Genomic DNA, 25,231 nt, shown 5'->3' on the forward strand with positions numbered 1-25,231 from the left:
GCCCTTGTACCACACAGGGTTCAGTATATCTTTTATTTCACTCCTTCCTTCCCTTGAAGAGCTTCTGCTTTCCTACCTGCCCCCAAGTCTTTTGAAAACAACACATTCTGGAAACAAAGTGTTTGAACACCATGTTTTCAAAATGCAAATATTTACCAAAAAGCAGCTCTCACTGAACTGAAGACATCATTCCAGAGGAATCTGGGTCAGTTCCTTTGCAAGGAAAGATCTCACTTTAACAAGTAAGAAAAGATTCCTTCCTCTCCCATGGGGTTTCTGTTCCCTTTGTTACAAAGTGAGTATCAGGAAAGAAACTGGCAGCTACTAACAAATCTAGGAATTATAAGACATTTTTATGAAGACGTTTCAGTAAGATATAGTCCTTACATTAAGAGTGTAATTGGATTAAATATCCCATTTCTAACTCAACTGATGAAAAAGAACTTTCAAATATGCTATTTAAATGTAATATCCTCAGGGAAAGTGTTTTATCATCTTCATGACAAGGTAAATTACTATATACCAGCTTTCTTGGGTATCTATTAAGACTTTTGGGTGAATGCATTCCATAAACCCTTTCCCAATCCCTTTGCAGCTAACAGTGAACACCTCTGGATGTTGAGGAGGCAACCTTGAGCTGGATATGGGTTCAGGGTGTGGATGTGGGAAAAAATGAGCCTAAATAATAGGAAAACAAAGGAACATTTAATAACTCACACAGATGTAAGTTTTAAGAAATTAGTCCGACCCCAGACATATGCTTTCTTTTACAGTTTGTAATAAAGAACAAACACATTCTCACCTAATTTTTTCCTGTTTTCCAAAAGTAAAGCTTTTTAAACACATGACAAAATATCTAACATCAACTGCATTCCCCAATGGGATAAATGGAGACAGCCTAGCAAAGGAACCAAAGTGCCCTCAGTGGAGCAGAACAGAATGTGTGTTTATTCATATACAGACCTAACACTCCTTGAAACACTTAAGGAGAATTCTGTTTGAAACAGAAAAACAAACGTAGTCTGCCAACTGAATTGATTCAACAGATCTGATAAGTGGTGAAAACACGGCAGAATTCTATTCCACATTTCACTTGAACACAAGTTTTCCATAACCACAGGTCAACAGTCCAGGGGGAGTTGTTGATCTGGAAACAATAAACAACAGCTTTAGATTCTGTTAGAAAGATCAAGTCATCTCCTTAAGCCTGAGCCAAGCAAATAGCCAAGGCAAAGGGATAACAGGATAACTACAATGGTACAAAAGAGAACAGGCAGCAGGGATGGGAGCCTCCCCTCAACTAAGACTACTTAAGAAATTCTCAGAAAACATCATATCTACATAATTTTTGTGTAATTGTGTCAAAAGAGACCTTGAGTGAAAAAGATAGCAAAAGAAAACCAGAACTTTTTTTGGTTGTGCCATTTCTTTTCCTCCAGGAGGGCTGTTAGTTGTAAGCAGAAAAAGAGATTCATGTTTCTCCCAATTCCTTACTCTTCTCATTTGCAGTTGTGTAGCAACTAGAGAGCCTTGAAACCAGGACTTGTAAGAGCTCCTTTTCCACTCTGTGATCCCCTGTGTGAGGCAAACAATCTGGACAATGAGCTGACTGGTATAACCCATCAGCAGATGCACGCAGGATGTCCTGAGTCATGTGCAAACCAAGCACTGCTGTTTGGCCACACCACTCCTGGGGGCAGGAGGAGCAGGGAAGAAGTGACCACACATCACAACAGGAGTCCATGACCAACTCCAACACCAGAACACTCTCCTCCTCTCAAGAATAAGATCAGAATTTTGTGAATCAGAGTTATTGTGATGAAATATGTATCAGTGAATCCCAGGAGTTCCTTTTAAATCAGGATGAGGCATGAATTCCTTGGCACTGTTAGAAACCACAACTCAGTTTCTTCAGATTGAGTCTCCCTTCTTGCTTTCTGAAAGTAGGTTTCATATCACAGCGCAAAAATACCAACAATGAATGTGAAAAATGCCACTTTTTGGTAAAAATAGTAAGATAGTGCATCTGACTCTTAGGCTACATAACTATGTGCCAGTAAAATGCTGTTCCACAAGCCTGGTGAGCTTGTTCATTTATTCTCCTACTATGCAAATCACTACCTTAGCCTTCAGCAAAAGCAGATGGGTAATTAGGCGAAGTCTCCCCCTCACACCAACACCTTTACAGAAAAGACATATACTAAAGGCACTTGGTCCACTACTCACTGCATTTTCTCAATTTTTAGCTTTCCCAAAGCTAGCAAGAATAAAGTCAACTTAAAGAGGCTGCTTGTTCCAACTAAGTGAACAATTTCCTTCTACAGGATGAAATTAAAAACAGTATTTGAATTATTCCTGTATTTGTCTATCCACAAGCACTGGAGAATCAAGACTAACACTGGCATTTCAAACAATTTTCATTTATTAAAAAAAAAAAAAAGGTTTTACTGTAAGAGCAGTGAAGAGCTGCCAGGACAAGGAGATTCTCTGCTGGCATCACTGGGGAGGATGTGCAGCTAAAGACATTATGTGGATAGAGATGAAAATTTCAAAACATAATGTATTAAAGAGCTCTGTAGAGAGGAGAGGGGAAGAGGGAGGCCAAAGAGGAAACTGCAGACTCTTTGTACATTATCAAATCTTTCTGCAGCTATTGAACTGGGTCTGGAAATAAGAAAGGAACAAAATACAGTAGCCAAGTTCAAAGTGCAAAGAGAAAAGAAAAGGCATGACAAGGCAGAAAATCCAGAAAGTGGAGGTCTGGCTCTGGGGCAGTTACTGAGCATCCAGTCCCCACTCAAGTTCAATGTTACCATCCTTCACTGTCATACCACATCTCAGAACATACTACCTGCTGTACACACTTTTTTTGTTCTCAAGATCCAGTTTTGGAAGTGTTAACACCTTCTAGATTAGAGGGACTGAACAAGGGTTTACCCAATGTAATTTATTACCAGAATATGGTATCAGAAATTCAAGAGATTAGAAATAATAATGATAACAAAAGGCATCATACACATGCATTATGTTTGACAATCTTCCATGATTCTGTAACATTCTCCTCCACTCAAGGAAGTAAATTCCAGCTCATAAGCTTCCACTTGAAGCCTGTGAAACCATTTTAAGGGCATTAACACTTTCCATTCAAGGAAGCATGAAACAGCAGCAAAGAATACAAAAGCATAGAAGACACTTGTTATAAATTCAATGAAACCAAATACAAGCCAGGATTTGGATCCAATTCAGAGAATCCAAACACTGACTAAACCATCTCAGTGAAAATACCCACAAGTAAGAGACACACTTATTTAGACACCATGACAGACTGGTAAGCAGAACACCCACAGGGCATTAGCTAGAAGTTTAATTTCTCAAAATAACAGCCCATTTTAAGCAGCAGTTCAGGAGGTGCTTCACAAGCAGCCCAGCACTCCTAATGTAAAAGGATGTGCACAGAATTGAAAAGACACAGGAATAGCAATCTCTTGATATTTTGAGAAACTGAGCAATGAAGCTATAAACTGCTTTTTCAAACTAGCCCATGTTAACACATTACATTTTCATATACCTCATTTAAACCAAGTACACCAAGATCCAACCAAATTAGCCAATTAAAATTTGGACATCCTTTGATCATAGCCATTATGCCCATAGCATAAAGTGGGAATTTTAACTCCATAGTACCAAGAAAGGTACTTACATGTTTTCCCCTTAAATTATAAGAAATTATAAAGCTTTTGTAGACTGCAAGACACAAGAATAAGTTGCACATTCCTTAAAAATGGAACTACAGGTACTAAGTGCTACAGGGGTATGGAAAACTCCCACTCTAATTGAATGGGAGGCTGATTTGTGGGTACCTCTTACCCACAAAGATGCAAAAACAAAAATCATAGTTACACAGAATTACAGAGAAAGCCAAGTTGGAGGGACCTTGAAGATCACCTGGTGCAGCCAGGAAAGAACGCATATGTATTCCTGGTAGCAGCAGAAACATTTTTCAGAGACATAAAATCATGAAAACATAAGAAAAATAGAAGTATGGGACATGCCAGCCTCAACCAAAATTAGATGAGGTTTCCTCATCAGTTTCCCTTAAAATAAAAATTTGAAAATGGTTAACAATTCAATTTTACTGGAGCAGAAGTGCTAAGGAAGACAATAAAAGAAAATAATTTTAGAGTGGAATCACTCTGACACCAGAGGAGAAATGAAGTCACTCACCAAGGTGTTCTTCTAGCACTAACTAAATCCAGTGAAATAATTTCCAGGGACTGCTCTGTAAAGCAGCACTAGGACCCTAACCTCATTTACACAGCCAAAGAGGAGACTTGAAAATAACCAGTAACACTGTAAAAACATCAGTAAGAAATCAGGATAATCATCACAAGGCAGGAGTTTTACTTGAGCTGCTAGAAAGGAAGTTTAAGACCATCACCTGCCCACCAGGACAGAATTCTCACTGTAAATGCTGCTTATTTTATTGTGTTATTTCTGAATGTTTTTACACCCCAGCTCTACCCACATTCAAAATCACCCTCTGCCATGTATCTGATGTTATCCATCACTCAGAAGCTTCACCATGCAGCATGCCAGATTGCCTACAGATATAATTAATTATTTCCTCAGAGTTTTATCTGTAATTTGCATGCAGAGGTTGACTGAGGAAGCCAATTACTGACTGTTAAATTTTACTTCATTAAAATAATTAATTACTGTTTAATGCTTGCTATTACTCAACACTTGTTTTTGATTTTGCACAGTGCACTTGGTTGGATCAGTGAAAAAATAACTCATTCTAGTTATTATTTCCATATAATTACAGAGTTCTATGGTTCCTAAGCAAAATCTTTACATTTCCACTAACTCTTCATCACTGCAGATTTTAGAATACAAAACAATCTACAGGAATGAGACTCTTGAACCACAGGGTGTTCTGCTTAATTCTCCTGTTAATTGAAAATGTGCTTTGCAGCCACTTCTGTCTAGTTCTGTTCCCCAAGCCCTCTGTGGGGTTGTTTAACACTGTCTGGGTAATGATTTGACTCCCCACAGATTCAGCTGTAGCAGAACATAGCCCAAACCATTGTGGATGGTATTGAGAGAGCAGGAGTTTGCACATGATTAGTTTGTAGGCAGCAGCTGATGAGGCGTAACAGGGAAAGTTAAACTTCCAGAACCCAAACCTATGGGCATGCAAGTGCACTTTTAAGACATAAAGCTGTAGAAAAACATGATTTAGTGGTCCTGGGGACATCAAATCATAGAGCAAGAACTCAACAAATGTAAAATGCTGACATTCATCAGTCTGAAAAGACTTGATGGATACTGAACCTTATGAATCCTATCATGAATGCTGCAATTAAATTGTTAACGATGAAAAATTTCTGCAGGCTCAAAGCCTTTGGGACTCCCACACACTATTCTGAGCCATGCTGAAGCTGTGTCAATTAAGGAAACTTCAAGTTAGAACTGGGTTAATGGAGCATATGTCAGGAAACTGAACCAGGCAGTTAGCTTAATGTTTTAAGCAAATTTTATCTTTTTACCAGAGCATCATTCTTTGTGCTCAGAGGCAGACAGCCTATTCATTTTTTAGCATATTAAAGCTAGATTCCTGTCAGCTTAATGCTAATCTAGGCAGAAGTGGTAAAAAAAAAAAGATCAGGTAATCTGGTACTTCTTAGAAAATGTGGTATCAAGCAAGTAGGACAAACCACAGGATTTGCTGACTCATTAAACTACTGCTTAAGGCGATTAGGGAAAATATAGCTGAACAAGGAGAAAAATCTTTAAGCAGCTGAAAATCTAAACCTACTTTAAGGAGTATGGCAGACAAAGTACTGGAGTTGTCTAAGCTATGCTTGAGAGCTCAGTACTTGAGTATTTGTGCAAACAGCCTTGTGAGAGCGGAGAAGGAAAAAATAGAAAATAAAACCCCCACTGTCAATAGAAAGGAGTGAAGGGCAGAGTAAAACAAAGATGATGAGAGATTAAACAAGAGACAGAAATCCAAAGACATCACTTTCTAGGAGACAAAGTGCATTGACAGAATATTTCTAATAATTGTGAATTCTCAGTCAAAACCATACCTCACCTGGTCTCAGAATCTTTAACTAAGCTGAGTTAGAGGACAGGGTATTTTGAATAGAAAACTGAGACAGCTCTTTCCAGAAAAATGGTGCAAGGAGGAGAAGCTGTGGCAGGTGGGGCTAGAGCTTGCTGCTGGCTGTCAGAGTCATCCTAAAAATCCAAACTGCTTCTTTGCAAGGAACAAGCCATTTTAAAGAGATGAGTTTGGTTCTGCTTGGCCTACAGAGATTACAAATTTGCTAAGGGAAAACCTATATATATTCTTAAATAAATGCCCAAATCCAAATAAAAACCAAAACCACAAAAAATAAACATTTGCTAAGAACCGCCCATGATGAAACACCCGGTTACTTTCTGACTGTTGAACACTGTCCCAGTTTACAGTGTCTCATTATTGCTTCCACTCACCTTGGTTTTCTTCTCATTTTCCCTTATCTTAAAATCTGTCAGCTATGGAAAGCTGGGGGACTATAGAATACCAAATCTCAGTGACAGCATAACAGCCCTAAACCCTGAGTGATTTCAGTGTCCTAGCATAGAAACAGATTTTATAAAGCTGGGCACTTAGGTTTTGGCTGTGGATGATGAAGTCTGATAATAACCAGCTTCAGAAGTAATAGTTTATATATTAAAAAGTCAGTACTTTGAAGAAACAGAGGGGGTGAGGGAGTGTGTGGCAATGGGGTGAGGCACAGGGCAAATGCAAAAAACGGCACATTAAAGCATGAGAGTGGGGATCACTGAGTATTTTCATGTAAGAAAGCAGCCAATTTGCTTTTAACAATAACTTTATCCATTTCTAAAGTTATCTTAAAGTCTCAGACGCAGATGACAAACTGAAGTTTGCTGACAAAAATGTTACCATTTAACATTTCGCATAAAACTATAAAAAATTCCTATTTCAGGCTTTTTCCTTGCTCTGCACTTCTCTGTGACAGCCATTTCCCACTGCTGGTTAGATCCCATATCAAACACTATTATAATTCATCCAGTCTATTAAGTGAGAACTTTTCCATTTTATATTTTCACAGATTTGGCACAAAGGTAACTTCCATGCAGTTTCTCACCTTGAATTAGTGGTATGTACCGTGCTAACAGCTTTGCCCTCTTCTTTTCATATCCTTTCTGAGTGATGTCTCCTAAAGAAAAGAAAAAACAAATACATGTTGTTTGAAAATTCTACATTTAAATCTTAGCATCAAGCACATTCTGTCAGCAACATATTGGTTAAAGAGTTTAACAAAGCAAACTGTGCAGGGAAAGAAACAACAACAAGAAAGGCATTAATTACATGTATCTATGGATTCAGCCTACCTCTAGCCATGTAGACCCCTTTTTACTCAGTAGATTTTACACATAAGAGTTCTAACTTTGTATTTTAAAATGATGTTCAAGTACTTTCCTTAATCCTTAAGGACTGTGGTGAATTTTTGCTTAATATTCTTAATTTCCTCAAGTATCTACCTCACCCCTATATCAGAGAACTAACAGACACAAAGTCATTTCATTCTGCCATCCCCAACCTCCATCCAAGTGAATATTCATAATTTCAAGCTATTGAAACTCTCCCAAAACAAGCAATGGGAGTTCAAAGACATTGTTCAAAACAGGTAAGAAAAACAAATGCACATCCTGGAGTGCTTCAATTATTGCAGGTATTTCAAACTACAATCTGCCAGTTTTTCTTCATAAACCCATGTAAATATTACATATAAAATTTGGGCAGAAATTACCATTTTTCTTGAGCAGAAAAAATACACAGAAATGTAATTTTTGATGTATATATAGTATTATTATATCAAAATGAGAATTAGATCAAACTAAAACAAAGCACTACAAATGCCCAAGCAGATTTGTCTGCCTGGGAACATGTGGTCGAAATTACAAACTACACTTTCTACAAAAAACACAAAAGGATCAGAAGATATCTGGTATCTCAGAAGAAGAGATGCATTATTATCACTTATGGAAGAAATAAAAACCCAATCCAACAGACAATAAGCACCAGTAAGAAGAACACTTTTTCTTAAACCGGAAGTAACTTGGAAGACTAAAGCTCAGCAAAGTCTTTAAGGATCAAAACTGTACCTTACACAAATGTGCTGCACTGTGAGCTCAGTGAAGGCATCAATTTGCACAGCTTCATAAATGCTCCACATAATCCTTACCCCGAGCCTCTGCACAGCTCAGTCTCTGCCAGGTACCAGGTACTATACAGGTAAGCCATGATCAAAAGCAGGGCTCAAGAGAGAGTCCTACTCAAACCAGAGTACTTCACACGCTGGCATCTTGCTGCACTTGGAAATTCTTTGATTTTGCTGGAATGCTGACTTGGAGGACTTTCCTTGAATGAGGTTAAGCAAAGGACAGAGTCAAAAGCATCTCTGTCGTTTTCTGCGGCGCCGTGGCAGGTCGAGCTGTGCTGCCCAGCCAAGCTGGGCTTTGTTCCTTCCTCCAAAGCCTGGGGGTGGGGCTCCTCCTAACAACTGTTCCCCCCTTGCCCCCAGAGCCTCAGGGGGATTCACCCATCATATGGTTTTTTTGTGATCCCTCATTTCTTCCAAAAAGAGCCACTTTGCCACAGTGGTACACCGGGTCCACAGCTGCTGTCATTTAGGCTCACTCTCTCCTGAGTTACTGGATTACACAAAAGCAATCTGAGGTTCCTCAGCCTCAGCAAGGCAGCTGGGAAGCCTGCATAAAGCCAGACACTGGTCTGAACTGTTAGAGCTCTGTTTGGAAGAGATCTTTACTTGAAATATCTGAAGTATCATGAAATATACATCATTAAATATGTCAGGTGCCAAGAAAATTAATCTAAACAGAGATGAAAGTGGTAGCATTTCTTAAAATTATCTATAAAATATATATTCTTCATTAGTGGACACAAGAATCTGTACTTACCCTGATTCTGCCCATGCATGGTTTTATTCCACCATGTTAGCACTAGACCTAACAGAATATTAATGCCAAATTCACTAAATGGAACTGAGAATGGACCTGTGAGATCCATTGTCACTTGCTAAACACAGGGAAATGGCCCCTGGTCCCCAATTTGCAGAGGTCAAGAGCAGAAATAATTCTAAATGAGCTGACTGTACATGAAACGTGGATGAACCTAATCAGCTGGATCAGCTCTGCAAGATGAAACCTTTAATAACTGCACTGTTTGGCCACTGGTGAGCACAGCCACAACTGCAAGTCCGTCACCTTGGCTGCAGAAACCTTTGCCAGTTCCTTCAGGATAAAGTCACGGGCAACAACATTGGCTTTTGCTTCAGAGGTGGCTCCTGGGTGGTTTGGAAAGGCAGGCAAGTTGCCAGTCTAAAACATAACTTGCATGTCATCTGTAGAAGTATTTAAAGAATATCCCTCATGTTTCTGGGATAGCTGTCACTGTATTTGAAAAGTTGGTGGAAGTGGAAGAATTGATTCAACAGACATCACTGCTAATTCTACATCTTAAACAACCTTTTTAAAAAAGACCCTGAAGATGAACCAAAGATCAAAATACAAATCCTTTAAGAAAAACTACAGAAACATTGGAAAAGATGGGAGAAGGTTAAGGAACAAAGGCAGAAATTAAACAATCTAAAGAAAAATGGAAATGGTTTGGGACATATTTTCTCCATATGCACACCTGTGAGCTTCAAGCTGGAACACAGACAGGTGTGCCACCAAAAGATTCTGCCCATGACAGTTCTCAATCATTTTTATTTAACACACAAGCTTTTATCACCACCTAAATCTAGGAACCAGAACAACTCCTCCAAGCCTACTACTAGTACCCATTCCAAGATTTACCTGGTACATGTTCTCTCAGACACTACACTTATGTAAATCAGGCAAAAGCCAAACTGAGAAACAGGCAACAAAGGAACTAAAGATGAAAATCATTACTTGCAATCAAAAAAAGATTTGGATCTCCAAACTATACAGCAGCCAACACTTGCTGCCATCCCTGAGATACAGGCTCTGATAATTCTGTGCCTACCACATCTGGTAGGTCGACTGATACCTTAATTTAGTTTGCATATGATGAGCTAAGTGAAGTGTGAAAACATCTTGATTGGAATCTTTCATATCACAGGAATCTCTTTAAAATGGAAATGACATCTGATCATTTCATATGGTGATGCATTTGACTAAGCCATTAGAAATTCTATTTCAAAGACCCTATTTGAAACATCCTGAGAGCATCACGATGCCTTTAAAGCAGTATTAGAAGTTTAGCACGACTTCACTAAAAATGCATGGTACTGGTAATTCCTAATTTGCAGAAGGACTTGCATCCCTATGAGGGAATTGAAGTTATCAAAGTGTAAAACTCGTCTGATGTAAAAGCAGCAGCATGGAGATACACAACTACATAGATGCAGAATTTCATTAAACCTTTGCACATACAACAGAATCACTCAAACATTAAGTTCTAGACACTAGGCAAATACTGACTAGCTAATTACATGTATCTTAATTTGACCAATATGTTAATAGCAAAGATTTGGTATTCCACTCTGTTGACAATTACATAGTGAGACTATATTTTACAATATCATTATTTGCCTAATAAATTATAGAAGGAATTGTCAAAACAAAGAAATTTAGTTTGATCAAGCCCTTAGGAATTTTGCAATTGACAAAGCAATCCAAAGTAACATTCAGAATTAGAAAATTTGAAATTAGAATAAGAAAATTCTACTCTAATACATTTACATATCATCTTTTCACCCTGGAGTTTGAAAGCAGTTGCAGGACAAGGGCACCACTCATATTTTACACCTTTAAAAAGCCAAGGGTGGGTGAATCCTGCAGTTCAGAGCAGATGTGCAAAGTCAGTGCATTCCAGGTTATTCTGTTCCATACAACCCATACTTGTGAAGTGTGTGTGTACCCAGGGAGAAGAGAGAGCTGCTCCTTTTAAACTCTAAAACTGCCTGGCTTAAACACTTATTGCTTCATCTGCCAGGAGTCAGCATCTGACAGCGCACAAGAAGGTTAAATAACCAGATCATAAAAGCAGCCTTAGCAGCAGTTTCTAGGCTCAGTTAAGCCAAATTAATGAATTGATCTTCCCCTGCTGCAGTAAATCCTTAAGCTTGGTCCACAGGGAGACAGGAAAAGCTCCAACTCTGCCCGTTCCCTTCCTTGCTGTTGGAGCTCCCTGCAGAACACAGACAGACTGACAGATGCCAGCTATACGTACACCTGTGGGTGAACAACATCTATCACACCAGGTACCACGTCCAGTTCTCATCAGGATGGAGATCAGTAACACTGCCAGCCCCTTCAAAAGGCTGAGGAAAGCTGCACACATGGGGAGGAAGGAATGGGAATCCTCTGGCCCATAGGGAATGTACTGTCTGCTTCACAAAAGCCCACAAAAGAAGTTGGGAAAAAACAGACTAGGAGTGGTCAGGCAGATCAATGGACAGGATCTTTAAGCTTCAAGCCAAAAATTAGGGCTTGATGTTTACTTCTGAATAACTCTGACCAGTTATTTTGGTAAGATTCCAAAGTGAAAGGCTTTAGAAAGAATGCTGTATAGATGCAATGGGCTCCCCATCATGGAAATGCTATTTCAAAACAATCAAAATCTCAGTGTACTATATTAATGAAAACATTCAGAGTTTCTGTTTGTCATTTCCTAGCTGTATCAAGGATAAAATACCAAAGTAGAATAACTGTCTGACATGTAGTAACCAATTATTATAATGAATGAGGCCAGAAATAATTATCTGAACCAAGTCATTCTATGGTCTCTCCCAAAAATTCCATGAAAACTGCCTCTAGATTTGCCTGAAGATGCAAATCTAGAAACAACCAGGCATGGAGGAATCAAACAAAAGCCTTTCTAAAACAGTTTATTTTCCTTTCACATCCTTCATAGACTCATTATATAAAGCATAGTGATTAATTAACACAATGAAGATACTTCAGACTATTAAACTTGTATGAAACCTTATTTTTATGGTGTGTTTTTGGGTATCAGGAACATTGATTATTTTTTTTCCTCCCTCCACTAACATGCAAGAAGTTAAACCCATCAACCATTTTACAGGAAAAGAAAGCATTTCGTACTTACTAATTGCAAAAAGATCATATTTAAACTTTGGTAGCAATCACAAAGATTACAGCAAAGGTGCCATTTAGGCATGATGCACCACACTAAAGACTGAAGCAAACTGATTCAAAAATCCATGACCATGGAAATATCCAACTCATTTATGAGACCATGAAAATAATTTAAAAACCCACCAGCAAACTCCAAAACACTCCAACAGCAGCACAACACTCAAAATTCAGCAAGTATGTTAAAAACATACAATGAGAAGGTGTGTAACCTACAATGTCTACTCCATACCCAACTTATTTCAGTTTGTAAGCTGAAAATTTTTCAATGGATTTCTAGGTCTTGGTTTCAGATTTGGTTAGTTTACTGACATAGCATTAATAAGTCCTCACATGCACTGTAAAACCATGCTTTTAGAGAAAAGATTTACAGTTAATCTTGAAATAACAGGTGAGGGGGGCGGCTACTGGGCAAAATTTTATGGTGAATGCAGACACTTCAACTTCTTAAAATAAAACATTGGCATATTTTAAAAAACCAAATTTCATCAGTATTCATGTTAAAGCTACACAAAATACATAATACAATATAATTCTACTAAGAAATAAGACCTCACTGTTATATTGGGTGCACATAAATCATCTGACATGAACACAAAGAATCAGATGAATGATTCAGAGATTCTGGCTGAACTACAGAATGAAAAACTGAACTAAAAAAAAAAAAAAAAAGAAACCAGCTGAATTATTCACAGGAGGAGGCAGCAAAGCAAGCCAGCTGGTGCACACAGACATCCTCTCATGGCAGGAAAAAAAATCCATCAATCCCTATTAGGACCAGAACAGTTCAGTGCTTGCACATTTGGGAAGCCCCAGCATGGGTCCCTGTGGTGGTGGTTAAACTTATTTACAATTTATTTCCAGTTGCAATACTACTCATTAAGTGTATTTTCTGATGTGAAATGGAGCTCTCCCTGAACAGCATGAACCAAACATTGGCAACAAAATGTTGAGCAGGGAGGTTGGACCAGATGACCCACTGTGGTCCTTTCCAACCTGGCCCATTCAATGATTCTGTGGTTTCTGCCAACTGCACCTTTTTCCTTGTTTATCTGCTAAAAAGAGCCAAAGGAAAGCCAGGTTTGGTGTCTGCAGTCTCAGATGCTCATGCCCCCAGCCAGCACCTGTTTGAGGTTGAATGTAACATGCTCATCCCAGGCTGCTGCCAAGGCAGGGGCTCAGCAGCAGAGTTTTCTATGAGTTAAGGTTTGTTAAAACCTTATTTGTGAAATGCATCTTTATCACAATAAAGTACTGAACACAAGGATCATTTTAAAATTGTCTGCTGAAGAACAAAGCACGTTAGGGAGAAAACATGAATCAACTCCAGTACATACCAAACATGTTTCCAGAACGTCCCATGCAGTGATACCCATAACCAAAGGCCTGAAAAATTCTCTTTTGCAGTAACATATCCTTACCAACATTAATGATTATCTGGAAGAGACAGGTTGGCAGTACTTTAAGTCACTTATTCTTTCATGAACACCTGCCTAATCTTTGCAATTGCTGTTTGCCAAAATATGCATATGGATATGGATTCTATGCTGCATCTTTTTATCCTGTATCCATGTATTTGATGGCATTGCCTCGGAATGCTTTGCCAAGCTACTTGGTTATTTACCTTTATTAATCCTACTGTAAGATAAAAAGTATTTGACTGTCAATTGAATGAGAAACATAAAGCGCCTTTAACTGGACCACACCTGAGAACTCTAAAAATGCTGCCATTTGGGAGGTGATCACATTTATAGAATCAGTGAATGGTTTGGATAGAAAGGACCTTAAGGCTCATCTCGTTTCAATAACCTTCTATGGTCAGGCACACCTTACACTAAACTGGGTGATTAATTATAATTTATAGTTATTATATAATGAGCATTCTAATACCCACAGTATTATCAAATTATTATAATTTACAATTATGATGATATAATTAATCTAATTTATAATTCCCTTTTTAAGGTCATCATTAAACTGCTTTTCAATTCATTCATTCAATTCACTTCTTACCTTTCCAGCTTCCTAGTATCACATCACTAAGTCCAATACCTCTATTTTGTTCCAGGATTCCCCCACGGGGAATTATTCACAGAAGATTTTGGTCCATGCAAAAAGCTCTTTTCTCAAGTCTTCCCTATTCACACAGACTGACCTCCTTCTGTCCTAGGATATGCTCATCTATTTCCTGCCAAATTACGCCTCTGGTTTTCTGGTGGCCAATTCCTTATTTTTTGAGTCTGGTAAACAGACAGGAGACAGAAAAATTATTCAGAAAATCTGTACTAGAACAACCATGAATGTCAGACATGCAACTCACTTTATGTTTTCTTATTCTTTCTCTTACATGTGATATCTCTATGTCCATAGAGATTCATTGAGGGCTCACCTTAAGTTTGGGGTGCAGCTCCTTGAGCTCTTCCATTATAAGCAGCTTTTACCACCACAGCTCCTTAACACTGAGCACTATTAAGTAACTACAAATCATCTAATCACTTGGAATCTCTTTATTAAAATAAAAAGATTGCAAGCAATTCCCTTAAAACAATATTCATCTATGAACTTAGAAAAGGTCACTTATTTGATGCCTTAACAGTGAAGCCCAGTACAAAAAAACCACCAATGGAGTGCTACCCAGTACTAACACACCACACTGAGTGCCCAGAATGCAAGCTCAGACAAACTATTACTCTTACAAAGACAAATACTGGAGCACAAAAATATCAGATTTAAGCTTCTCCATTCAATCCAACAAACACACTTGCGTGCAAGTACTGGGAAAATCTACATGACTGCATTTATTTATTTATTTTTCAACAAGACCTGTGACTCATCCAGGGCACTGAAGAGACATTGTTCAATAAACAGAGTATTGAATAGGTATCTGTTTTGTTTCTAAATTCTTTTTCCAAGATACAAAAAGCTTCAGAATGCAGGAGCTCATGAACAGGAAGGTCATGGATGAAGGCACAGATTGGCGGTACTTGGGAAGAAGTCATCACCTGCTTCAACTTTTTCATCCTAAACCAGAAAATCCATCCTTGTTTATACTCAAAACAGTCTTATTCAGACATGTCACAGTACGAAAAGTCACCTAATCCTAAATTCAGATCTAGTCTGAGTGTGGATTCATTCAAATCTCCTCCAAGGTCACCAGCAGCACCTCTTGCTGGTGTTGAAACCTGGTAAAGCAGCAACAACCTCTTGGATGCTTGGGACTGGATGCAGGACAGAAAGCAGGACACCCAAGGACCTGAAAATCAAAGGAAGCAAAAAAAAACAAACCCCAAAACCCAAAACAACCAACCAAAAAATCCAAACCCAAGAAGAAACGCTACTGTTCACATGGAAGACAGTACATTCACAGGATCTGCTTTCACCCTGTATAAGAGTGCATTAAAAAAGTTTCAAGACACATGCAGAATCAAGCTAACTACTGTTAAGTTGGTTTTTACTCAGTCTCCTGATTTAAACTGAGGCAATAGAGTATAAGTCTCCACACAAAAAGCTCACTAGCAATGAAACTGAGTTCAAAGCAACAGGTTTTGACACTTGTCTCCAAAAGCCCCAGCACCACTGACATTATCCTTCCAAATGCTCTGCTACAGAAGCACTTTCTCAGACAATGGAAAGGTGGTGTTAAAAAGCAGCACACTAAACTGCAGTGGTTTATTATTTATTATTAAAAAATTAATTAAAGAGTAAAGTGGCCAGAGCCACTTCAGCAAAGCTGTGAGTTTCAAGGGATTACTGCTTGCTTTTTCCATCTCTTACAGAAGTGGCTGTTTCAATTACCAAAACTTAGACAATGTCTGTGATAAGTAGAATATACCAGCATTTTTAAAATTGACACCTACATCATGTTTAAATTGTTTGAATAATTGGTTTAAACATTCCTGAGACAAAGCAGTTCTTGTTTAGGCATCTACATTACTTTAGGCTGGCATAAAGAACTCCCCACATTGCTAACACAGATCATGCAGACACTCAGAGTTCAGGATTTCAAATAGCTCAAATCAGTCCCTTCATTTTAACTGATGGTCAGACACTTTAATGGCCTTGCTGCATTTCATAAACAGCTGTGAATTTTGAAACAATTAAATTCCTGTTAATCTAATATGTAGAAGCTGCTCATGTGGACCTGTACAAATGCTCTACCTATTCATCTAGACTTGGTTTCTGAAGTTCCTCAGTCTTCTCTCTCCTCAGTCTTGATTAAGAACAAGAAAAAAGAAATCACTTCTCTACCATGACTTTTATTAATTAATGAGCATTTTTATTCCTGGAAAAATTAAGACTCTCTAGATGTCTGGTAAGAGAGCTCTAAACCCATCAATTTATATATATTTATATATACACACACATATATACACACACGCACACCCCTGAATGTATTTGAACTAAATTTTCCTTTCAGAAATGCAACTGCTTTCCCAAAAAACCTGTCTGGTATGCCATTATTAACAGCCAAAATTTTCCAGCCAAAATTCTGCAATTTTAGACTTTCCAATACCTCCAAACTGCAGAGCTTTTCTGATTTTTATAAATGTCTTTTTAGGATGCACCATGGTCTAGAGAAAACCACTGCATCCCAGTGATTGTATATTCTTTACAGCTGCATGGCTAAATCCTCCAGTGCTTCAGAAATGAGACATTTCCCCAGAAGTTTAGCTTCTCTTAGGACCAATGTTATTCTAGCTTTCCTTAATTATCCTGCCAACTTTTCCACTGTATATGACTTAACCCATAAACCATTAGTTTAAAACACTCTAAACCTGACACAAGTGGATAATAATCTCAAATTCCTATATATTTCTCTTAGATGCTCAAGTGCTCTTTCAGCAGCTTGACTGATTTATTCATACATTTAGAAAGTAACTTTAATTCCCAAATTCTTAAAGATGCTTTAAACATTTAAAATTTGAAAGCTTTTATACTTGCTACAGTTTGCTGTCCCCAAGATTCTAGAAAGATCCCTGCTGGGGTTTAGATGTTTCCTTTTGTTTCTTTCTCTTAGGGATTTCTCTCCCTTGTGTTGTCAGGAGACAATAATGACCAGGTACTCAGGAGAGACAGAAGAAGTTGCCAAGCTCAGGGGAGAAGGCTGCACTCCTCTAATCTGAGGGTTTCTCCAAGAGAGCTCGAGAATTGGGCTGAAAAAAAGGGGGCTGGGGCAGCTCCTAGCTCTCTCTTGTGCTCCCAGTATTTGTAGGGGAGAGAGTTATAATAATTTGGAGGGGGTGGATCGTGTTTTCCATTCCAAGGGAGGTTCCTGCTTTCCTCAGCAGACACCTGTCTTTCAAACCAAGACATTTCCAGAAGAATGAGACTGAAATCAAGAAATTCTCATGAAATCTCAAGAAATTCTACAAATGTCAGGCTAATACAACACCACTAAAAAAATTCTCCAAGCCAGTGCAGCTGGGAAAGAAAAAAAAAGAAAAAGTAATTTCAAAGTCAATAACTCTGCATGCAGATTTTCTTTAGGATCTTGTTACTTTCTCTGTTGTGAGCAAAAAAAAATAAAAATTAATTCACCATGAAAGCCACCAGTAAAGGCCCTTCCTGCAGCAGCTGGAAATCAGCAATGTTATTAACATTGTGTCAAGATCCAGTAACATCTACTGCCAGATGAAGAGAAGGTTAAAGACATCAACACAACATTCCTCTGTCATATTACAGATTCTATGTTTATTTCTATCTTTATGCCTCACTTTCAATAGCCCTCAGTCAAGACTTGCTGCTCAGAATCTCTGCTAATAAAGAAGTTACTAATAATGTCTACAAACTGACAAGGCTGCAGAAGTTACTACACGATCACCAGGTTTATCATCTGAAGGGAGTATGTCACAAAGCTTTTTTTGGCGTTTGGGTGGGGGGATGGGGTTGGGCAGGTTGCCTTTCTCTGGTCACAATTTAAAAGCATTGTGCTTATAGAAAAATCTCTATTTAAATATTAATCTGAACCATGTTTTGCTGAAGACATTTCAACTGATTACAAAAAATAGCAACATTAAGTGAACTGTCATACTGTCCTTCTCGACCAAAATTAGGTAAGGTTCTTCACACAACATCAGGTAACAATTTCACTGCAATCATCCTCCCAAATATGACACCACTGATGAGGGCCACAAAGTAAGTCCTCAAGTTCTGCAGCTCATATCTTCTCTTATGAAAGGGCATTGAGAACCTATTTCATGTGATGAACACAATTTTGATAGCATCAGTGCTGCGTGAGTCATCAATCTATCCCACAGTCCCCTTCAATCACCCCAGGGAATTATCTCATACCGATTCAGAATCTCTCTTTATTTTCCAGTGTCAAAACATTGCTTGTTTGAACACAGCAAGGTTACCTCTTGCCATGAGTCAGTTTATTGGGCTTCCCAAACTGCACCAGCTGCACCAACATGTGACTGAAGCCCTGCAGAGCCCAGCTCCAAGCTCAGCACAAAGTGTCCATCAGTTCACTCTACTACTTACAAATATTCACTAAGGAAAGGAAAATCCTCAAAAAAAAAACTCGTGGGTTGTTATTAGTGCTGAATATTTTGGACAGAAGTGCATAAAACCAAGAAAAGGCTCATTCCACAGTGAGGAAAAATCTACCTGTTTGCAGCACAACAGTGTATAAAAGGCCCTAACCCAGAAAGAGAACAACCCAAATAAATGCTACAAGCAACCTTGATGCAAGAGCTTGCCCACAGAAGATGCAGTGAGGTGCTGTAGGGCACAGAAAACATGCAATGATCACAAGAACAAGTCATCACTTATTAGCTATTCACAAATTTTATATGTTTAAAATTATTTTAAATTTTTTTCCCTCTGGAGGCAGTCCAGGGAACACTGGTCTTGCCAGGAAGAAGAAGCAGCTGTGTAAGTACATACTGAATTTGTCAAATCTAATTTAAATGGCTTCCATTTTAAATAAAAATGCAAGACTATTTATTTCTTACTACTACCTACCATTTTCTGGTTTCACTAAGCATTCTGCTACTTCTCCTGTCTCAAACCAGCCTGTAATCACCTCATCCCAACTACCCTGCTACAGCTCTGCAACACAGACCTATCTCACAGTTTAACACACATATAACTAGGATAAAAATAACATGTGCAAGGATTTATACACAGACATTTTATAACTTAAATTATGATTTATAATCTTAACAGTAATTTAAGATTAGAATATCAAGCCACAGCTACAAGCAAATACAGAATATGTGTGTCAAGGAAGGTTTTTTATAGTTTTGTCTAAGCTGTGCCACAAGTTACTTACATTGTAAGTAACAAGGAGGTAAAAATCAAAAAATAATCAATTTCACGGGAAAAGGGCAATATCCATAGTGATACCTTTTGCAGATCTTTGTCCCAGCCCCTGTGCTAGATATTCCCAGCGCTTGAAGTTCTTTTTACAATCAGCAGAATCTAAACATTCTGAAGGTGGAATCACCTTCTCCTAGGAAGGAAGAGTCTCATCTGCTAATGGTCAGTCTTGGGCACTGATAAATTGATGTCCTGTGGATATCAATTCAAATCAGAGCCCTGCCAAAATCTGCTAAAACCCAAATATGAAGAAAACTACGACTTTGCATTTATTAGGCAAAAGTTGCTGATATATCTAATCTTGGCTTCACAACTGTGAAAAGTCTAGAATCACAAATATAATTTGTTTCAATCACTAAGTTAATCAGAAGAATTTCCTGTTTAAAAATACCCATTTCCTTAACACATTCCTTCATCTGTAGCACGATCACACTGGTTGATGACTAGAAGCAATGCTTTTAAAGAGACTGGTTTATTCAATTATTCATGAAAAGTAACCCAAACCCTCTCTAACAAGGAGGCTGTAGATGGAAAGTGAGCACAGTTACACCAGCACCCATTGCCTTGACTCCTGTGGTATTGCTCAAACCGTCCAGCCACGGATCTGGATCTGACCACCACAGAGTATATTATTTCTCTAGTTTCCCAAACTGCTCAAGGCAGACAAACACGTGGCAAAAATACAATACACAAAACCACAGCAGCCAAACTAATCCTGACCTCACTGCTGTTTCTGTGTACGCAATCAACTGAGGCTTTGCAGAGTCACACTGGCAGGACCTCCAGAGTGAAGCTCTTGACATGCTTGCACTACACCAAGGCAGGGAAAAAGACCTCAAGCTCCTGCCAGGAGGGGCTCTGGGGTCATCTGCTTGACTGTTAAGAAGTTTCAAGGTCATGCATTTCACTACACAGATCTCTAACCCAGAGGCAGTAGAAAAAAGGCGAAGAGCAAGAATGAGCATCCCCAAGTAGAACCATTTTAATTCCTACAACGTGTACCACACAATCTCAACTAACTGGTTTATAAAGTTTAAGTTTCTTAATGAGTTTTACTTAGCAAATGAGAACGTAGGTAAAAAGAAATTAGAAAATATGCTCACACCTAAATTTGCTCTTTTCCAATATTGTTTCTGAAAGAAGAATGAAGGAAAAAGTCTTTAATGAGGTGCCATCTCTGGAAAGAGTGAATACTCTTTGCAAGTCTCACCAAATACAAATTATACAGAAACATCTGAATGAGAAGCTTTGGTAATTTTGTTAAACACATAATTGCCAACAAATGTTTTGTGGTCACAATGCCTTTTCCTAACCCCACCAAACTGTGTGCTTCCACAGCATGGCCTGTCTGACATGCTTTCTTTGCAACCACACATTCTGGCACTTTCTTGACATTTCTTACTCCTTATAATGTAAGGCAGAAATCTCATAATGTGGGACTTTGACAGAATTCCATCTTAGTACACAGGCAGCTGGTGCACATGGAGCTGAAGCCCCTCCAGTTATATCCAACCCACCTCCCAACACAGGTTTTCATTTCTGCATAAGCAAATAACTTCTCAAACACTATTTGATAAAATGCTGGTATTTTCCCTCTATCTGATGAATCCCAGATCCGTGGGACATAAACATATTGATTATGATTTATGCGAGCTTTCATATTTCAAGTTCTAGGACAAAATGCTGCTACAATCAGCAAGTCCTACGTTTCATTTGAGGCTGGATCCACAACAGATTGAAGGAACAGCAGTACAGATACAGGCAGACACTGAAAAAGTTTATTTTGGGTATGGACTCATGTTGCAGCTAAGATGAAATACTGGCACCCTCTTTCATTCTTCTGCCCTCAACCCAATCCAGCTCTGAAGCCATATGGCTGTAAGTAGGAAAAAGAAAAAATTAAAAAAAATAAAATATTCGAGCCACTGTGGATTATAACAAAAAGCCAGAAAAAAGATTCTTTGCATCTATCTTCATAATATCACAACACCAGCTATTAGTATCTTTTCAGTGTCCATAAATAGCAAATCCTACAAGAGGCAGATTTTTGTCAGACATCACTGGCACCCAGCAGAACACTGAACAAAAACTCTCTGCTAGTTGAGGGATGAAGCCCAACTGGATTCACCAGGTGTTGGAATTCACTTCAAGTTCTTAAAGGGATGTACACAGAGATAATTAAAAAGAAAGTTCTTGACCTTTAAAAGGTAGCAACAGACACAGAAGAGTACCAGCTGCTTATTTCTTCACTGAATTGTAAACACAGACACCAACCACAAGGCACAAGCTTCCACAGATGAAAACAACAACAAAAATCCACAGAAGCTTAAAATCTTTGTGTCCTCTGGAGCACTGCTGGGGAAACATAACCTTAAGAAAGAAGAAAGGCCATAATAAAGCAAGGAGAAAGTGACAGAAGGATATGATGACGATTTGGAGGCTTTAATTATTCAGTCATACATTTCAACTTGGTCCCCTGAATTCTGCATTGCAGAACTACTTTGTGAGACCTCTGCATAGGAAAATCATACACTCCATTTTACTGCACATCATGGCGGGGTAACAGCTGGACTCCACAAACTCTGAGGTCTTTCCCAGCCTAAATGATTCTATGATCTTTGAATTTGGGTCTGCAATCATCACATCAAGAAAACTCAGGCAAAAGCACCAAGTTTATGTTTCCTCGAGAGCTACAAACCTTGTGCCAAGAAACTGTCAAATACCTTGATACTTATTCCAAGGTAAATACAAGGGTTCTTAACAACCAAATCACTGTCATGTAATCAAGACAGACTGATATGTTTTCCCTTCCATTTGCATACAGGTATATTAAAGTCTGTCTTTCAGTAACAGAACTGGGTGATACATCTGCAACTCAGTTGTATGAAATATCATCAGGCAGGCACCTTCTTTAGTCCAAGAGATGCCATAGCTCATCCTCAATGAAATCACATTTCACAAGAATAGTCTATTCCTTTCAAGAAACTAACCCAAAGAAAAAAAAATCTCCCCAACAGCATTTCAACTAGCAAATGGAAAAGAAAAAGTCACTTCATGATCTCAAGATTGGCAGAGCTTAATTTACATTTAGGGGAAGGACAGGGAACAACAGAATAGTGTTCAATGCTAATTTTATAAAGGTCTATTTACTTCATAAATGTGCATATATAATTTTAAGGGAAGCTTTTTTATACACAAGAACACCTGGAAGAAAATGTATTTCCTTTAATCTTCTTAATGTACAGGTTGTCATCATACTTTTGTTCCTCACCAGGTTTTAACCTTCCCTGCCAAAGCAACATACAAAAGAGTAACAAGACTTCTACTCAAACACAATATAGAGATTAATTTAAACACTGGTTAACTACAGCAGAAATACAGAAGACAACCAATAAAAGCCCCAACCACCTAACTGGTTGAGTTTGAAATTCTGCTTTGATGGGAAAGGAAGTTGATGACCTAGCAATCCCAGTTTTCCTGGTTCAGAATCTCCTGTTTCCTCACAGTGCTAAAGGTAATAGAATAGTACATTTGTCCTTTTTCCTGCAAGCCTTTAAATGCATCACCATCCTTCTTAAGCTGGAAGCCAGAGCCAACAAAACAAGACTGGATGTCCTCACTGCTCATAAAATAGTTTCATTAGAAACAGCTAAAGGTAAGAAGTGTAAGGATGCTCTCAGCTAACACAAGATACCTTGTTTATCCTCCCATGTTCCAGAAAGCAGGAAAGAAAACAGGGGAGGGAGGGACAGCAGAGTAACAACGATGGAAAACGAGTATGATGGGGGACTGGGAATGAGAACAAAAGGGAAGGCACATTACAGATGAAAACCATTGCCAATAGTACTGTTCCACTGCTACAACAGTGCTTTCTAACACGGTTGCTAACATTTCAGGTCAACTCAACAAGAATCTCTTAACCAGCTTCTTATTACCTTCCAAAATAGAAGGGAGAATAAAAAAAAAAAAACTCTTCTGATCATCCAGCACATCGACATGGCAAGAAAAAGAAAATGGGTCGATTTATTTTACCCTCCACACGTAGAAAGGTTTAGAGGACTCTTGGCACCCAACGTGAGCCTGAGGGCATCGAGGGGAAAGGGTGAAAAAGGAAGAACAGTTCCTGGGTAACCTGGTTTTTGTGAGCTGAATACAGAAGCCACACTAAGCAGCACCATGTGGTCTAGCCTAGCCTGGTTTGGTTGGCACATGGCTTTGGCTCGAGGAAGGGGGAAAAAGGCCAACTGGCAGCATAGAGGAAAGCCAGTCTGGGCTGCTGAAGAATGGCAAGACATTGCCACTCAGTAGAGAAGTTACCTGTGGAAGTCTGTCACGTGGATGTCCATGTCCCCAAGAGTTGGGCTAAAGAGGAACACCAAAACAATGAGCGGGTAGATCAGGCTGCAAAAATAGAGGTGTCACAGACAGAGCTGGACTGGCAACACAAGGCAGAGCTGCTCCTAGCTCGATGGCCCTGAGACATCAGGCTTCTTATAGGGCACAGATGCCACCTATAAGTGGGCATGAGACCGAGGGGTGGATTTAACCATGGACAGTATCTCCAAGGTTATCCACAACTGTGAGACGTGTGCTGAGATCAAGCAGGTAAAACCCCTGTGGTATGGTGGGTGATGGTCCAAATATAAGATTAATTATATCACAGTGCCTCAAACCCGCCAAGGCAAACATTACACAGTCATACTGGTAAAAAACCATAATGGGATGGCTGGAGACCTACCCTGTGCCTCACACCACTGCCTGAACACCATCCTGGGCCTTGAAAACCAATTCCTTTGGAGGCATGGTAGCCCCATGAAAACGGAGTTCAACAACAGGATTAATTTCATGAACAGCCTTAGGAACACCTGGGCTAAAGAACATGGCATTCAGTGGGTGTACCATATTCCTTACCATGCACCAGCTGCTGGGAAAGTTGAGAGGTGCAACAGACTGCTTAAAACCACCTTGAAGGCACTGGGCAGGGAGACTTTCACAAATTGGGAGCTGCATTTAGCACCTGGCTAGATAACACCAGAGGCTCCACTAACTGAGCTGCACCTGCCCAGTCTGAACCCTTGTGAACAACCGAGATAAGGCTCTGGTGGTACACGTGAGAGGTATCCTGGAAAAAACTGGATTAATTCTGCCTCAAGCAAAGACAAACCCATCTGTGGGATGTCTTTGTTCAGGGACCAGGTAGCACCTGGTGGTGCAAAAGGATGGAGAGACACGATGCATCCCTCAAGGGGACCTTGTTTTAGGGCGAAATGCCTGTCACACTGTGCCTATACCTAAATCCAGATGTATACATGTATATAGTTGGGGTAATGCATGTATGCACATAGTTTAAAAGTTTAAATTTGGTGTAACATGTCACTATGGGAAAAAAATCAGCGTGGATAATCTCCCATCTGCTGCCTAAGAGATGGGAACGACCTGTACTTAAGGGAGACAAAAGATGTAGCCAGGGAGAAGGGGGAAAGCTGCACTCTTGTGGCTGAGGGGCTTTGCCTTGGGAAGGATGTGAGATTTTGGCTGGGGTGTGGGGGGCTGAGCCTGAAGGACATCAGCCAGGTGCCCAGACCCGGGCCGGGTGTTAACATGGGAGAACAAGCTTTGAAAACTCACTCAGCCCTCATGGGCATTTGGCAAGCCCCAGGTACCATCACACAATTAACAGTTTCTG

The 25,231-nt window shown here is 39.2% G+C and overlaps 1 protein-coding gene across 6 annotated transcripts in view; it reads right to left on the reverse strand.

Annotated features, from left to right (window-relative positions):
* Nucleotides 1–25,231, reverse strand: part of DIP2A (disco interacting protein 2 homolog A) — a 75,928-nt gene that overhangs the window by 45,672 nt on the left and 5,025 nt on the right. For all 6 annotated transcript variants that reach the window (XR_010368975.1, XM_064433738.1, XM_064433740.1 and 3 more), the window contains exon 2: nt 7,161–7,232. Coding sequence is in view for 5 of the 6 variants with exons in the window: in XM_064433738.1 (XP_064289808.1) it covers nt 7,161–7,232 (72 nt within the window). In the remaining variant the exon portion in view is untranslated. The remainder of the gene's footprint in view (nt 1–7,160; nt 7,233–25,231) is intronic.

Source organism: Passer domesticus, chromosome 10, assembly GCF_036417665.1.
Source record: "Passer domesticus isolate bPasDom1 chromosome 10, bPasDom1.hap1, whole genome shotgun sequence".
NCBI classification, from domain to species: domain Eukaryota; kingdom Metazoa; phylum Chordata; class Aves; order Passeriformes; family Passeridae; genus Passer; species Passer domesticus.